Raw genomic sequence first — 15976 nt, forward strand, 5'->3', positions numbered from 1 at the left:
AACTACAGTTTTGCAATATAGTAAAGTAGAAATCTGGAATTACAAATAGGATCGGTTGGAAATGCTAGCTTAAAGAATTGAGTTTTGAAAGATCCTGTGAATCTACAACCATCATTTAGAGGTGGCATAAGCAGAGAAAAGGAATTTTTCAGACTTATGATCCTACAAAGTAAGACTGAGGGCCTTGTTTATCCCATCCGCTATATTTAGATTGCTATTTCCATCAATGCAGTCTTAATATAGCAGATGGGACAGCTGTCCCTTTTTAATGTCTGTCCCGCAGCTGCCAACCTCTTCATCTGTAATTCCTTAGTTCAGGAATTTTTGTGACCAAAAGATCTAGTGGCTACTGAACCTACAAACATCAGGAGTCTATTAGCCAAAGAGATAAGTTGTTTGATGGCAACAATGCTCCACAAATAGAACTTTAGGCTTTCTTAGATTTGAAAAGAGTTAAGCCCTGAAGTGCTGCTGAAGCTGGATACTTTGGACTAGCAATCCATCAATAAATACAAATATAAATTCCAGAATATCCAATGAATTGACACTTCATTTAGAATTCCTGGAATGCTACCGCATTTGGTCCAAGAATTGAAGGATCTGTGTTTTGTAGACTTTTAAAGTTTATTTTTCCAAATCCACATTGCTTTAGACAATGACTCCGGGACTCATTTGCAGTCACATAGGAGTAGTACATTTGTGACGTTTATGATTATTGCTTTTCTTTGTAAAAAAAAAAAATTAGAAATGACTAGCAGTGAAGAATGCCATTATTAGACATGAAGGAAATGTGGTCCTGTGGTGAAACTGCTTAGTTTAGAGCCTGGGGACCCTGGCTTTGGTAACTGTGCAAAAATTGTAGGATTCCGGGCAAATTACTATTGGCCTCATCTTGTAAATACTGGTCCTGTAAATATTTGTAACAGGAGCACTGTGAGCAGATTACTGTTGGCTGAAGTGCTGCCTGTATCGATCACAATTACATATGTCTTTCCCCTTTCCTATTACTTCTTAGTTCCTGTAATTGTTATATGTCAAAATATCAGGTAGAAAAATGTTGTCTGACATAAGTGTCCTAAATATAGTTTACAAAATTATTGTTCCGTTGGGTGTAGATTTTCTATTATTAACTTCAGTGTAATTGACAATTCGGACTAGATATTGAAATCCGGTGATAATCTGACTACGGTACTCTAGTACTATACTTTCTATATTCTAACTTCAACCAATCCCCCAATCACAGTACTCTTCCGTTATAAGCAGCAGATGTTTAGGCAGCTTCTGTGCAATACAAACATTGTTTTTAGAGAACCCCGCTCCCCTTGGGCATAGGGTCACACTATATCAGATGACATAATAAAGTGAACTTATATTTCTTCCTCAAATCTAAGTTATCTTGTACAATTTGAATTGATTAGTTGAATTTTAAATGTTGAGTAGTAGTGTGTGGGTCAGGCAATGAGAATTCCGCTTGAATGTGTGAGAAATAATTCAGATTGGTTTTTCTTGAAATTAGTTCACTTGCTGCCTGTACTTGGTCCTCCAGGCAGCCTATGTGTTTGCTGTGTAAATAGGCATCATTAGTTCTACAAATTTTGATTTTTAAAAATATATTCACATGCTTGAATTATTCCCTGGCGTAAGGTGATTTCCAGCCTGACAACGGGGAATGAGTCAAGCATATGAATATATAGAAGATACTGTTGGAGAAATGGAGTTACAGGTAAGTAACCCATTTTTTCACCAACATTGGATCTTTTATATATTCTGGGGGCTCATGGAAAGGGTGATGTCCGGCTTCACCCCTAAGTTTTTGACCACCAAAGATTGAGGGGGTATCTTTTATTAATTCACATGCTTGAATAATTCCCTGCTGTCAGGCTGGGAATCTCCTGGTGACGGGGAATGATTCAAGCATGTGAAATCATAAAAGATACCCCCTCCATCTTTGGTGGTCAAAAACCTAGGGGTGAAGCCGGACATCACCCTTTCCATGAGCCCACAGATCTCTGGGGTGATGGGCCAATGCTTTGTGATACTGCTCACTTTTAAGACATTTATCTCCCCTTTAGAGGCAAAAAGAGTGGTGATCCATGTGCTGATCACTTTGCATTTGGACTATGCCAACACCCTCTACCCAGGAGTGATGGAAGTCCTGGTGAATCGCCTATAGGTGGTCCAAAATGAAGCTGCTAAGCTTCCTTTGCAGCTACTTAGGCGTTTTTCGGCCCTGTCAGCCCTGAAAGCTCTCCATTGGCTGCCTGTAAAGAAAAGGATGTTCTTCAAAGCCTTCGTTTTGGTTTACAGGGCAGTGTAGCTCTCTAGCGCTGACTATCTGGCAAAGCGATTTGTCTAGTACCTAGGTACTGCATTGACAATGGGTGGCATCCATGAGTTAAGATGAACCTATGATAAAGACCACATGATGTGTGGGAGGAGAACTGCCTCACGCAGGTTTAAACTTAGAAGTCTAGGCTGTATTTTGCTTGAGGATTTGGACCTGCAAGGTGGGATGCTGCTAACTTGGGACTGTTGGTGGTGCCAGTGGTGTTAAAAGCGAAGGATTTAGATGTGTTGCCCTAGGAGTATACATGAAAGACGACCATAAAATGGTGGTTGACTGTGGATATTTAGTGGGATTCATATGATGAGTTCGTGGAGCTCTATTTGAGGCAATGCGTAATGTGCTTAATAGCAACAAGAAAATGGTGCTGAATTCTGCTGTTGCTGTTTTTATTCCAATTACTACATGGATGGAATTGGCTTTGGTTACAGCAGGGATATGCATGATTTTTGGAGGTACGCCAAATCTTTCATGCACTTTCTTTACAGATTGTGGTGTGTGGTTTGTTGAGTCTGCGGCCAGTTACGTAATATTTTCAGGAGGCATTTGCAAGAGCATGGTTGGGTACTATCTGCAGAAGTAAAAACATTCCTAGACAGTCGAGGTAGCAGACAGTTGAGAAGATTGTTGTGCCACCCAAAAAGTATTTGAAAGGTCACGAGGTTCAATATGGCAATCGTGGAGGAAGTGCAGTTCTCCATGATGAATTGGAAAGTGATATTGAAAGAGCTCTTGTGAGCCTAATGGTCAACACCCTATGCTTGTATGGATGTGACACCTTTTGTTTCACCTAACACGGCATCACTGGAAAGGAGGAATGTGTGTCAAAATGCTTTTGCGATGTGTGGGGAGAAAATGAGAGGGAAGGAAGAAAAGTATGTGGGGTAAGGTGGAAAGATACTGGATGTGAAATAGGCACAAGAAGTCACACCCTGAAAGCCACTGTGCTGAGTCGAAGAAGGCTCTGACCTTTTATAATTATTTCAAAGCCTTCCAAAGAATGCTCACCACTAAAGGGTCTGGAGTGAAAGAGCTATCTGATATTTCTGAACTTTTTGCTCTGAGAGATCCTACAGGTAGGGTGCTAGAGAATTCTGTAGGTGTCTGGGTCTCCTCTTTCAGGGACAGGATAGTTTCAACCTATTAGATAGCATTGTTCTAATACCCATCATAATATGCGGCACAGTGACGTAACGTAGGACCCTGCAGCCGCCACTCTGCAGTGGGCCCCATTCTCTAGGCCCCCCCGCAGCACAGTATCCTGGCCTGTTAGCTCCTGATTGAGTCCGAAAGAGGGCCCCTCCATGTACCTTGCAGGGGAGCCCTCGAATTTTGTTACGCCACTGATATGGCATTGTGGTAGTTGAGTAAACAGAAAAGCTGTATGATTTTACCATATGGGACTTCAAGGAAGTGATTGATGGAAGTCTTGAAACAATCTGGCTGCATTCCATTCCATTGTTTGGAGCTCATCTCTACATTTACAGGTAACGACCAACCATAAAAATAAGAAAGTAAATCTTGGCCCCTCCCAAAAAGACACAGTTCATCCCAAACTGTAAGATGTAGCCCATCCCTATAGAAACACAACACTCAATGAAGAATTTAAGCGCAAGTCCCAGTGCTACAGCATGCTGGAGACCTATACCTTAGCATACTAGGCGAGGAAAATGACCATTTCAAGTGCATAGTTCCTAATAGTGATCTATGTAAAAACCAGAGTGGATTTTGTAAGTAGTAGTGAAGTCATGTACCAGGCATCTCAGATATAAGACAGAAAGCCCTTCGGCACATCAAGATTCTTGAAAGCCATCCAGTGACAACTGTAGACAAGTAGTACACTGTATCAATTATGGTTGAGTGGACATATCTTTAAAAAGTTGATTTAGTGGCTGAATGCTTGCCACCTGCCATTAAGCTTTCCTGTTATCTGCCTTAAACTCTCCTAAGACTACTTGAGTTGGAATCCTACAATATTATTTCCAGTTTGTCATAGAAGATGCCAGTAACAAGCTGAAAAAGACAATTTCACAACAGTGGAGAAGTGTGGCACAATAGTTAGTGGCAGACCCTGTTGCAGAGATCTGGTCCGGGACCAGGGTTCAATTCCCTCCTCCACGTTTATGGGCTCAATTCCCTTGGTCCAGATAATTCTCGCCTTGGTGCCTAATCTTATAATGGGTCCCACTCTGTAATTTGCATCTAATTAATGGGTCCCACTCTGTAACCCTGGGCAATAGCTTGCTTAATCTCCACAATGGCCCTGACAGCGCTTGGATACCTGGCTTCACCCTGGGGGTTGCCCAGGAGTGGGTGCCTCACAGGAAAAAGCCAAGAGGGGTTCCACAGCGGTATGAGTACAGCACCTTGAGACCCTAACGGGTGAGTAGTGCGCTATACAAGTGCACAGTTTACAGTTTAACCAGATAGGCAGGGGCAAATATAACACTCGGGCAAGAAGACTATTTAAAAATATATGAAAACTAACTTAGAAAAAAAGTGGAAATGTGTTTCTGAGCACTTTGGAAGAGAGCCTTTTTACCTCTATGATTTGGTTGTTTCATTGCTTCTTTTTAAGGTCTGGGTTTTGACAGTGGAGCTGTCAAACATAGTTTTTACTAACAATATACATAGAGTAGACTTTGGGTCTGCCCCTTTCAACCATTTCTTCTACCAGCCTCCTTCAGCCACTGGCGTGAACTTTGATTCTGCTCAGTGGTGTATTCATCTCTCACTTAATGCTGTTGGCTGCTTTGGCGTACCCTTCCACTGCCACTTGAGTGCATGCATTGAACTACAAAACCATTGAACTACCAGTGTTCTACCCCAGACCGGAAACAGCTGTTCACAATCCCTGCGCGCTAGGGGAACATTTAGACACAACTGCAGAATTTAGAAGCACTTGTAAATCATGTCAGCTTGAGGCCTGCATTTAGTCAGTAAGCACTTTCTGTTTGAAAAAACATTCTAGTGGTTGAGATTTGTAGAGCTGAAGCAAGAAATTGATAGTCTACCTTCTGCTGGCGCACCTTAAGATTCTATTTTTCTATTAAGGGATTTCATTCTTTATAATATATGATATATATTATAATGCATGATTGAGCTGGGACCTGGTTCTGCAGGGCAATGGGCAGACAGTATAACGAAATACCGTAAATCACTGCTTTATTTATGATGTTGATTGTAGTTAGTCCAGTTGAGTTTAAAAATTACTCGTGTTGTGTACGATAGTTATAGGGGTGCAGTTTATGCCACATTATGATTTATGAACCTCAGAAGGCGGGGCCCCATTACAAGGCGTTCCAATTTAGAATGTTCGCTATATTTCTAGATGACTTGTGCAAGGTTTTACATAACGAAATCACCGTATGGCAAAAATGGGCTAAGGTCTAAATTCTGGTGAAACCTGTTTGTGTCCCAATCAGGATTAGCACCCGACCTAGGAAAGGGGCGGCATCTTTAATTGATCAATTTTTGCTGCTGTGGATTAGTGAAGTTTTAAACAAAATAACAATATATTCCTTGGCACCCACTGCCTACTGAGTCACAGCTTCATGATGAACTTATCTAAACAAACATGTTGGGAAAAACATCTAACTCATCTCCACAAACGCTACTAGATCATACGGTGTTAATTTAGAAGAAATTCTGTTCAATGTTACAGGCAGCCTGGTTACCGATGCGTCTTCCTCTTGATTCCCACTTGAGGCTGTTTATCGAAATTTTAAAAACTATATAGAATGTAGCCACTAGATGGCAGGAGCGTATAAAGCTTGTGATAATCATTAACTTGTGGTATTAGTTTTACAGCTGAGTAACCTTTTCAACTGTCTCACAAAATACTTTTCAAGTTCATCCTGATGTAAAGTGCGTAATGCTCCATACCCTGCAGGGTCTCTTGAAGGGAGGCTTTGCAAAAACCTCAGATCAGTCACAGAAAACCCCGAAGTGGCAAGACTGAAGGTGGCAAAGGAACTGTCATTGGCCCAATAGATAAACCACCGCTCAAAAACGTTGTCTCCTCAGGAGGAGTGGTCACCAAAAAGGAGCCGGGCCAGTTCAGGCTAATCCATCACTTGTCATACTCCGAGGAAGAATCAGTAAACAATGGGTTAGATCAGTGCTCGGTGTCTTAAGTCAGGCTGGATGAAGCAATAGACCCGCTGAGGGGTGACAGGCAGGGGGGCACTAATGCCCGAGGCCGATAGAGTCAACTTTTTTGCTTCTCCCAGTGTACCTGGACAGTCACCAGCTTCTGGGCTTTCACTTAGAGTGTTCTACTATGACAAATGCCTACCGGTGGGCTTCACAATATAATGTGCATATTCTGAGGCCTTTAGTACTTTCCTGGAATAGGCATTGTGTAAAGGATGCCCCAAAGGGGGTAGAATGCATTACTTGGATGGCTTCCTCATTGTGGGTACCCCAGGTACAGAGCAATGCAGCTTAATGGTGGTCCAATTCCAACTTCTATCAGAGAAATTTGGTATACCACTGGGGCACGAAAAGACGGAAAGCCCCACAAAATGTCGTACATTCCTGGGGATAGAGCTTGCCTCCAAGAAGGGAGTAAGCAGACTAGCAGTCCAAAAAATAGTGGATTTCAGACAGGACATCGGGGGCTAATGTCCAATAAGAAAGCAACGCTGAGGGACATACGGCAGCTGCTAAGGAAACTCAACTTTGCCGCCAGGTTTATCCCAGCTGACCGCACCTTTGCCAGGTAAATGGCGTGCCTGACGAAAAGCATCACAAAAGCACCACAGGGTCAGGTTGACTGTGAGGGTCAAGAAGGACCTGCAGCAATGGCAGGACTACCTTGGCGATTTCAATGGCACGCTGATGTGGTGAGAGCCCTGGATGACAGCGGAGCAACTGAACCCGTACACGGATTCAGCAGGAAGTGAGGCATTTGGGGCCCTCCTGGGGACAGCATGGTGCACTGCCAAGTGGCCAGAGACTTGGCACAAGGCGTGCCTGACGAAGAATGTGGCGCTGCTGGAGTCCTTTCCCATTTGGCAGGAATGCCTAGCAAACAGACAGGTGACAAGATGGTCTGATAACCATGCAGTGGTGCAAATGATAAACATTGGGGCGGCGAGCTGGCCAAAAGTATTAGCGCTGCTTCACCTTTTAGTGGGCAACCAACTGAGGAATAATATAGCAATCAAAGCAGGATGCATCTGGATGTGACCACTCCATTGTTTACGTTCCCTCTCGCTTTCACTGGGTCAACTTTCGCCAATGGGTCCTGTGGTCGGACAGAGAGATGATACCAGTACTGGCCGACCTGTAGGATGCGGTGGGACAAACTTAGCCCCGAAAAATGCAACCAAGTGTTGAAAGTGTCTGGAATGGTCACTAAGGCCACCAGGCAGAAGGCACAGAACTGTACAAAAATGAGTTGAGGAGTTCATACTGGGATCCTTTGAGCGGGTCAAGTCTAGAGCTGGGGTGCAATCTCTTCTGAGCACAGTAGCATACTACTCAAACTGTATTTCATCTTATTGCCGCTCTGCAATGAAGGGTTGGGGCTGAAGGCCAAGGCGTGGGGACCCCAGATTGCCAACTGACTTTGTGATAAATAAGGCCTTCATACTGGCCCTACCGCCCATATGTAAATCGGAGACTGAGGCTCACTTGTTCAAGGCTTCATTTGCCGTAGCATTTTGTGGGGCTTACAGGATGAATGAGTTAGTGGCGCCCCCCAGAGCATACCTGGGGAGGTCTTGTTTCATATAGGAAAACCCACCTAGTATTTCACCTGAGGAGGTCCAGGACACACCAGGAGGGCGTGGGCAAGTGAATGCCCAGTATGATTAACCCACAGCTATCTGCAGGTTAGGATGCAGGGAGGCCCTCCCCTGTTCATACATGGTGATGGGAGGTACCTCAGCAGTGTAGCGCATGGCTCTGGCAAGAGCAGGACTCTCATCAGCATGCTTTGTTTGGGTCGCATTCTTTCTGCATTGGGGCGGCCATGACTGCAGCAATGCACAGCATGAGGCAGGATGGGATCAATTGCATAGGTGGATGGAAGTCCTGGGCTTTCACAGCATACATCAGGTCGTTGACCTGCTAATGCGGAGCTACTAATTCACTGCAGAGGCAGAGTTGGAGAAAGGAGTGTCTGGTTAGTGGGCCACTCATACATCACAAGGGCGCAACAGTGGGCTAGCGCATGGAAACGGTACGGGGGCATATGACTGTTCAACACCAAGGTGGTATGGATGGGTAAGCCAGGTCTTCCCAGCAGTGTGAGATGCTAAAAAATGCAGAAAAACCCTGACGCCGTGGTAATTCACCGAGGAGGCAACGATCTTGCCATATTGGGGCAAAAAACCCTGTTTGAGGCCATACAGGCAGATCTGACTACCATTTAATGACTACTGCGCCTGCCAGACATAATCTGGTTAGGAGCGATAGCAAAACAAGAGTGGAGAGGGGCAATGAGTCAGTGAGCAGTGGGAAGATCCAGAAGGAAGCTGAATGTGGCAATGAGCAAGTTTTGTGAAGGGATGGGATGGGAGTTTGTCAGGCACGACCTCATTAACCTCAGGATGCCAGGTTACTATGCAGACAACAAGGTTCACTTATCTAACGTAGGGACCACCATGTTCCCCCTGAACACAGAGAGGACATTAGAGCTGCTTGGTTCCTCTTAGTTGGTGGGGGGAGAGCTCTCAAAGGTCGGTAAACCATGGCCACTGTGGAGGATAATGACATTGATTTAAGAATAAATGTTATGCAAGAACTTAAAAATTCAGTTGCCCAATCAAGGTCCTTGAGATGCCCCAAGGCAGGGACACTCGAGGGCAAACAACGTTGGCATACAAGGACATAAAAAGACTATGGCCCAAACAAGGTCCTTGGGATGCCCCATGGCAGGGACACTCGAGGGCAAACAACGTTGGCATACAAGGACATAAAAAGACTATGGCCCAAACAAGGTCCTTTGGATGCCCCATGGCAGGGACACTCGAGGGCAAACAACGTTTGCATACAAGGACATAAAAAGACTATGGCCCAAACAAGGTCCTTGGGATGCCCCATGGCAGGGACACTCGAGGGCAAACAACGTTTGCATACAAGGACATAAAAAGACTATGGCCCAAACAAGGTCCTTGAGATGCCCCACGGCAGGGACACTCGAGGGCAAACAACGTTGGCATACAAGGACATAAAAAGACTATGGCCCAAACAAGGTCCTTGGGATGCCTCATGGCAGGGACACTTGAGGGCAAACAAAAGTGTAATAAATGCCCAACACAGGGTGGACACAGCACTTGCAGCCAAGGCATGGCCACGAACGCCAGACATCCGGTAGCAAGGGAAGCCTCAAAGCTGCGACACACCCTACTAACTCATCGACAGATGGAGCTGTCAAGGATGTTGATAAAATGCTTTATGGCAATCTTTAAAAGATATTCTGACTGTAAAATTCGGATGACAAAAACTATGGTCTGAGTATGCAATAAATTAACGGTGTTCACTGTATTTACTAATTATGAGCAGAAAGAATGACATGGAAGTGCTGTTAATTTTCACAAGAGCTAAACATTTTATGTCCGATGATATCATGATAACTGATGTACCAGCTTACAAATGTTAATAAACTGCAGCCCAAACCACAAACGTTTGGGGTGTACTTGATCAGACGGTGAAAGGGTGAACGGCGAGAAGGGCCCATAGGAAGCTCTCGCAACTTGAGGGGGGGGGTTAGGGTGGGTGGTTAGAGTTTGGCTGAGAGGGTTCTCCCAACAGAGCACCCTGTCACCAAACTGTATCTTCACCCACCTGGTTTAGGTTAGGCAAACTTTAAGTATGTCAGGGGCGGAGCTTACTCTGTCTCTGTTGCTGACATACTACTCGACAGCCTTATGGAGTAAGGGCCGTTGGAGGTTTGGCCATTTGACCGCTAGCCCAATGGGGAGAGTGAGTAGTCGAATGGCTAATTTTTGTTATCCCCTACCACCATGAAATAAGGGACAGTAAAAATATTTAAATAAACCCCACACAATGGGAGAATTTTCCCATGGTGTTGGGGTCATTAGTTTCTTTTTTTTTCAAAGATAAAATCCAACTTTGGAACTTTGTTTTTGAAGAAACAAAAACAAGTTAAAAGTTTAACGAGTGGACATCATGTTTGATGGAGCCGTCTGTCAAACTTTAAACTCATTGCCAGTAATCGTCATGATGGATGTTCCTATCAATGACAGGAACCTCCATCGTCCTCTTAAATTAGAGTTGCATCTACAGTGTTGAGTGTTATAGGTTTATTTTAAGATTGTTATCAGGAGTCTTCAAGGTCCTGCGTGTAGGACACCCAAACCATTATTCAGGTAAACAAGATTCTTTTTCAAATCCACATGCTAAAGGGATAGTACATGACATGTGGAAATGACCTAAACGTGCAAAACTACTGATAAGTAAGTGTTTCATTCTAGATGGAACCACTCCCCATCTTACATCATTTGTGCAGTGTGTTTGTTTCAATTATTTTGTTTCAATTATTTCATAAATATTTTCTGTTCTCTTTCAATCTAACCCCTCATCTAACCTCTCATTTTTCACTTGGCTCTTTGCCTTACATTATTCTATTTTTATCACCTGACATCTACTCTCATTGTTTTTTCCTCACTCCTCCAACCCCCACTCTTCCCTCCACACCATATTTCCTGGGTTTACCCTCTTCTTTCTCCCTCTCTCCTTGCTTCTTTCCCATGCTTACTTCTCTCCTCCTTACTGTCTCTCACGTTCTACATGGCTCAACCTTTCCAGTCTCTCATCTCACTTAGGATACTTCCCCTTTCTCACCAAGCCATGTCTCACGCGTGTCTTGCTGGCTGTATAAGTTATTTTCTGTCTCCCTCAGTATTTTCATTATTGAATCTTCGGCTGCTTTTTTACAAGGCGTTAATTTTCTAAGTATTTCTTCTTTTCTTTCCTACAGCATCGAAATCCAGCTGTGTTTCTCTTACCTCCTGAGCACGGGAAACGTCAATTACAAGAAAAACATTAGTATGTGTGGTGGGGGAAGTATCTTCATGTATGGAATAGAGGTGTGGTAGCATCTCACATAGAAGGGATTCATAGTAGTCGTGCGGTGATGATGCTGTAAAGTCCTATTGTAAAAATGTGGCAAAACAGTGGTGTTCAGTTATTTTCTCAATATTCTTATGGTTGTTTATCTATCTCATGGTCCCATTGTTATTTCTTCACGGGGTCAACTCCCACCCAGTGCCCGTCTTCCCCCTTCCTTTTTTTTTTTAGGACTGGTTGTGTTGGAAGACGTACACAGGAAAAAAACAAGGAAAGAAACCCAAGTTAACTCCACACTCTGATATCAGGGAGTTTCCATGAAGAGTTTCATGGTTTGCGGGTGGTGCAATCATGGAACTGTTTCCCCTTAAATCTTTGACAAGAGACTAACTTATTGAACACCTGGCTGTTTAAGCGATAGCCCATGACAATTACATTTTGTGTTCATTTTCCTTAAATATTCTTTCCTTACCCTCTTCCTGTTCCCCACAGAATCTGATTTTATGTTTATTAGTTTGGGAGTCGGTGTTGTGATTTCAACAGCACCGTGAAGCCTAGGCAACAAGCGCTTTATAAATGGGAAGTCACCACTGGGAAGTCATTACTGGGCTCAATCCTTTTAACATTGAAGACATAACTCCTTTCGTGGCTCAACTTGGAGGGTTCCAAAAGTGACATGAACCTGACACCCTCAAAAACACAAATCAGAAATCACGATCACAGAATTAGGAAAGGTAAACGACCTAAAGTCTAAGCAATAGATGTTGAAAGGAATCAATCCTGTTTAGCAGCTACCTTAATGATACTATACAGGAAGTGAGGAGAACACATCTGAAGTACAAGTTCCACTGGGATAAATGTTTGTTCCTCATTATTCATAGATATTCATTGTAAAATGTTGGAATAGATGATTCTCGTCTGCCACCTTGAAGCAGCAATGCTCTCCTCTTCCTGAGAAGCCCCCTGAAATATGATTTCCTCCCAGGCACCATCTTGGTTTAGAATGAACATTTCTTCCTGACCATTTCCAGATGTGCAATCATCTGCACAGGATTTATCACTGTAAAACCGGCAATAGTTATATGGGTATGGTGACCACTGTGCTATGTGTGTTTAATGGATACGTGCGGTCTACTCCTAGGGTGGCGATATGGTGTGAGTTGTATGTTTTGGGGGTGTTATAGCCCTGTTAAGATCTGTATAATTGTGACTAGCATATAATACCGTGTGTTTATTATTGTGTGTTTTTAATAGCCTCTTGTGTTAATGGTCTGTACAGTAGACACGGTGTGTTTATGTTAGCATTTGATTTAGGTAATAGGTAAGGGTGCTTAATGTAATTGTAATGCAGAAGTAGAGGTCTGCAGAGCCAGTAATGTTTTAGTGAAGGTAGATTAGTGGGTGTTGGTTTGTGTGCAGTTTTGCTTGTCTAATAGATGAGGTAGTAAGTGAGTGGTATGATTACTAAAATGTTTGTAGTCAGAAGTATAATAGTTTGGTGTAGTATTTTTGGATGTAACATCCTTTTATGGTAATGATATTTTGTAAAGTCTTCAATCACCAGCATCGAGCAGGAACTGCAACCCCAGCTTGCATAAATAAATTTGATAGCATATTGCTCAAACTTTGTCCTCAACTCTTCTGGCAGACTATTCCAAGAGGCTGCAACTTGAACTAAAATAAAGCTTTCTTCTGCTTTTCAGTTTTCTCTGTCTGGGCACAGAATTCTAGAAATGGCTATGTGCAAGCAGCCCCAAAACAGTAGACAGATTTAGAATGGGTGGTCCATATTGTAAAACCCTCTAAACTACATAAGTGTCAACCATATTTGTAAGTTTTAAATTTTTCTTGCAAATATATCGACTCCAAAATATCGGATACCTCTATATTATCAAGGGAATTATATATAGGTAGGTATAGATTTACTATTCTTATCTCCACAGATCTGTACCTGTATGAAATATACATATATTCAAGGTATGTAGACGTGGAGTTATAAATACCCAATCTATAATTGCTTATCTTTGACTACGTAGTTTTAGTCAATATTTTGGAGTAAATATTTTTGCAGGACAATATTTCTGTCTTCTATGTTGTCGTATACAGTCCACCGCAGAAAGCTTCCTGAATTGCATACGCTGCTTCACTGATGAACCGATAACCATTGAAGCGAGGCATACATGTTGGAGATATGCTTTCCGTCTTTCAAACTGAGGATCAGATTGTCTGCTGTGTTTTGTATGCATTACAACCGCTGTGGTGGATATTTCTGAAATCCCCAGTAGATGACGTTGCTGTAGCCATTCCTGGTGATGACCGACTTCTGTGAAGTCTTAACATTGTACTGTCATTAGAAAAGGGGAGGATTTGTTTTATAAGTCAGCTTAGGTCAGTGTTATAGTGAAACCTGAATATTGTGCAAAGTAGTTCTCATGTAGTTAGTGTACTCATGAAGTGATGTGCTCAGTGGGGTGGGTGTAGTAGTGAAGTGTTGGTGATGTGAGTGGGTATTATGGGCATAATGGGTGGGTGCAGGTGAAATGCAGAATGACATTTGTATATTTAGGGCTATCGGTGGTTTCTGAGACAAAGAGGAAAACTATCTCCCTGATTACTTGAAGTTGATGCCCGTTTGTTTCATTCATGAATTTGATGTCTATTTCTGATTAGTGGGTGGTGTAAATGTGAAAAGCTTGCTGTCCTCACAGTATGAATTGGTAGGGGAGGTAATGTTTGCTTTATGAAGACCTTAATTATGCTTCCTTTTCCTCCATAGCTCTAGAATACACCCTGGAAGCTGACAAGGACAGAAGGCCAGCCAGAGTGCGCTTCCCTGAATCAAATTCACCCGTCTACCAGGGGTACTTCAGCATGCCAGAAACCAAGTGTGAGACACGCACACTGCTTCTTATGGTGAGTACTGAACACTGCACATGTGGTGCATATCTTGGTTACCAAAGTCTGTAGCACCTGCATGCTATTCTGTGCTACTCCATTCTGTTTGATTTGAAAGGTTTCTTGCGGAGTACAACAAATTACCAAATGTTTCCTCGGTGCTAGAAGATCAAATAAGGCCTAAAACATTTGGAGCAACAGTAGGGGCCTGATTTAGATTTTGGAAGATGGGTTACTTCATCTCAACGGTGATATATTTTGGCAGAAGGGATATCCAAATCCCATTATTTCTCAAGAGATTTATATTTCTGTGGACAAGATATCTGAAATGAAGTAGAGAGTCAAATCTTGAAGAAGATGGTTAGTTTTATTGAGTACAAATGCATGTACACCCCAGCCTTCACAAGAGGGTCCTGCTCGCATCGAGGTCTCCTCTCAGCTGTCTCTCCCGTATCCCTGGTTACCATCTCAAGGTTCTTTATGACTGACATTCTATGCTCGGAATATTCGTCACCTTTGTGATGGAGTAACCCGTCCCCGGAATCTAAATCAGTCCCTAAGTCTTTAGTTTCTAGCAAATATTCCCCACAAAAGGCAGATAAGCCACAAGGTAAGGGCCTCTTTCCAGTCTCCTAATTTGATCCCAAGCTCTGGTGGCCTTCTTCTGTGCTCCCTCCTCCAGCCACGGTGGAAGTTATGAAAAATCTAGGAATAAAATGTGATATCTCGCTATCCCTTCGCCCTCAAACTCTTGCTGTGGCAAGAACATGTCTTAAGTTAATGAAATCCTTGAAACCAAATCTTTGACTTTTTGCCTGTATCAGCTAGAAAGTCTTTGGGAGTAGCAATGATAACGTCAAGGCTTGACTACTGCAACAGCCTATACAGTGGGGTCACCAAACAGACGATTCAGAAATTGTAGGTAGTACAAAATGCTTCAGCCAGGCTTGTGTTGAAACTACCTCAACGCTCTTCTGCGTCCGTTGTCTTGAAAGCTCTCGAATGGTTGCCTGTCCATAATTTATTTAAATGTTGCTGCTTACTTTCAGAGCATTCAAAGCCCGAGGTCATCAAGTGTCTTATTGCGAGATGCACGCACTATATCACTACTCAGACTCTAAGATCTTCTTCTGCCAGCCTCCTTAAACTTCCGAAGTTCAGACTCAAAACCAGAGGCAACAAATTGTTTGCAGTCCTAAGTTCCAAAGCCTGGAGCCAACTCCCCTTGCCGTTGAGATTTACTGAATCTGAAGCATGTTACAGAAAAGAGCTTAAGACGTGAATTTTCAATGCCCCTGATGCTACTCACTTATACATTAATCTTGTCTTCTGTAATTGGAAACGTGTTTTCAGAATACAGTCTTAGGCATGGAATCTTTTATGCCCACGGATGCTTTCCGTCATTCACTTTGCATTAATTTTGTTCCCCCATGGAGGTTTCTTTTCCTATAAACTTTCAGACTCTATTCTATTCTATATTCTTTTATAGCTTAGTAGAAGGTCTGAAAACGTTTGGAATGAACGGAGTGCATTCTACGGTCAGGCCCTTGCAGTCTCGTTCTGAATTTCATAAACGCATGGCCCAAAGGTGTGTGCAGAGTACCTTTTCAGAAGTTTGGACCTCACTTGTGAGACAATGTGAAATTCGTTTATGTAACGTCACAGAGACAAAGTTGCATATTGTAGCAATCATTT

At 42.9% G+C, this 15976-nt stretch overlaps 1 protein-coding gene across 1 annotated transcript in view; it reads left to right on the forward strand.

Annotated features, from left to right (window-relative positions):
• Nucleotides 1–15976, forward strand: part of ITGA3 (integrin subunit alpha 3) — a 243795-nt gene that overhangs the window by 145818 nt on the left and 82001 nt on the right. Inside the window, exons 11-12 of the mRNA XM_069237816.1 lie at nt 11298–11365; nt 14163–14299. Of these exons, the coding sequence (XP_069093917.1) occupies nt 11298–11365; nt 14163–14299 (205 nt within the window). The remainder of the gene's footprint in view (nt 1–11297; nt 11366–14162; nt 14300–15976) is intronic.

Source organism: Pleurodeles waltl, chromosome 6, assembly GCF_031143425.1.
Source record: "Pleurodeles waltl isolate 20211129_DDA chromosome 6, aPleWal1.hap1.20221129, whole genome shotgun sequence".
NCBI lineage: Eukaryota > Metazoa > Chordata > Amphibia > Caudata > Salamandridae > Pleurodeles > Pleurodeles waltl.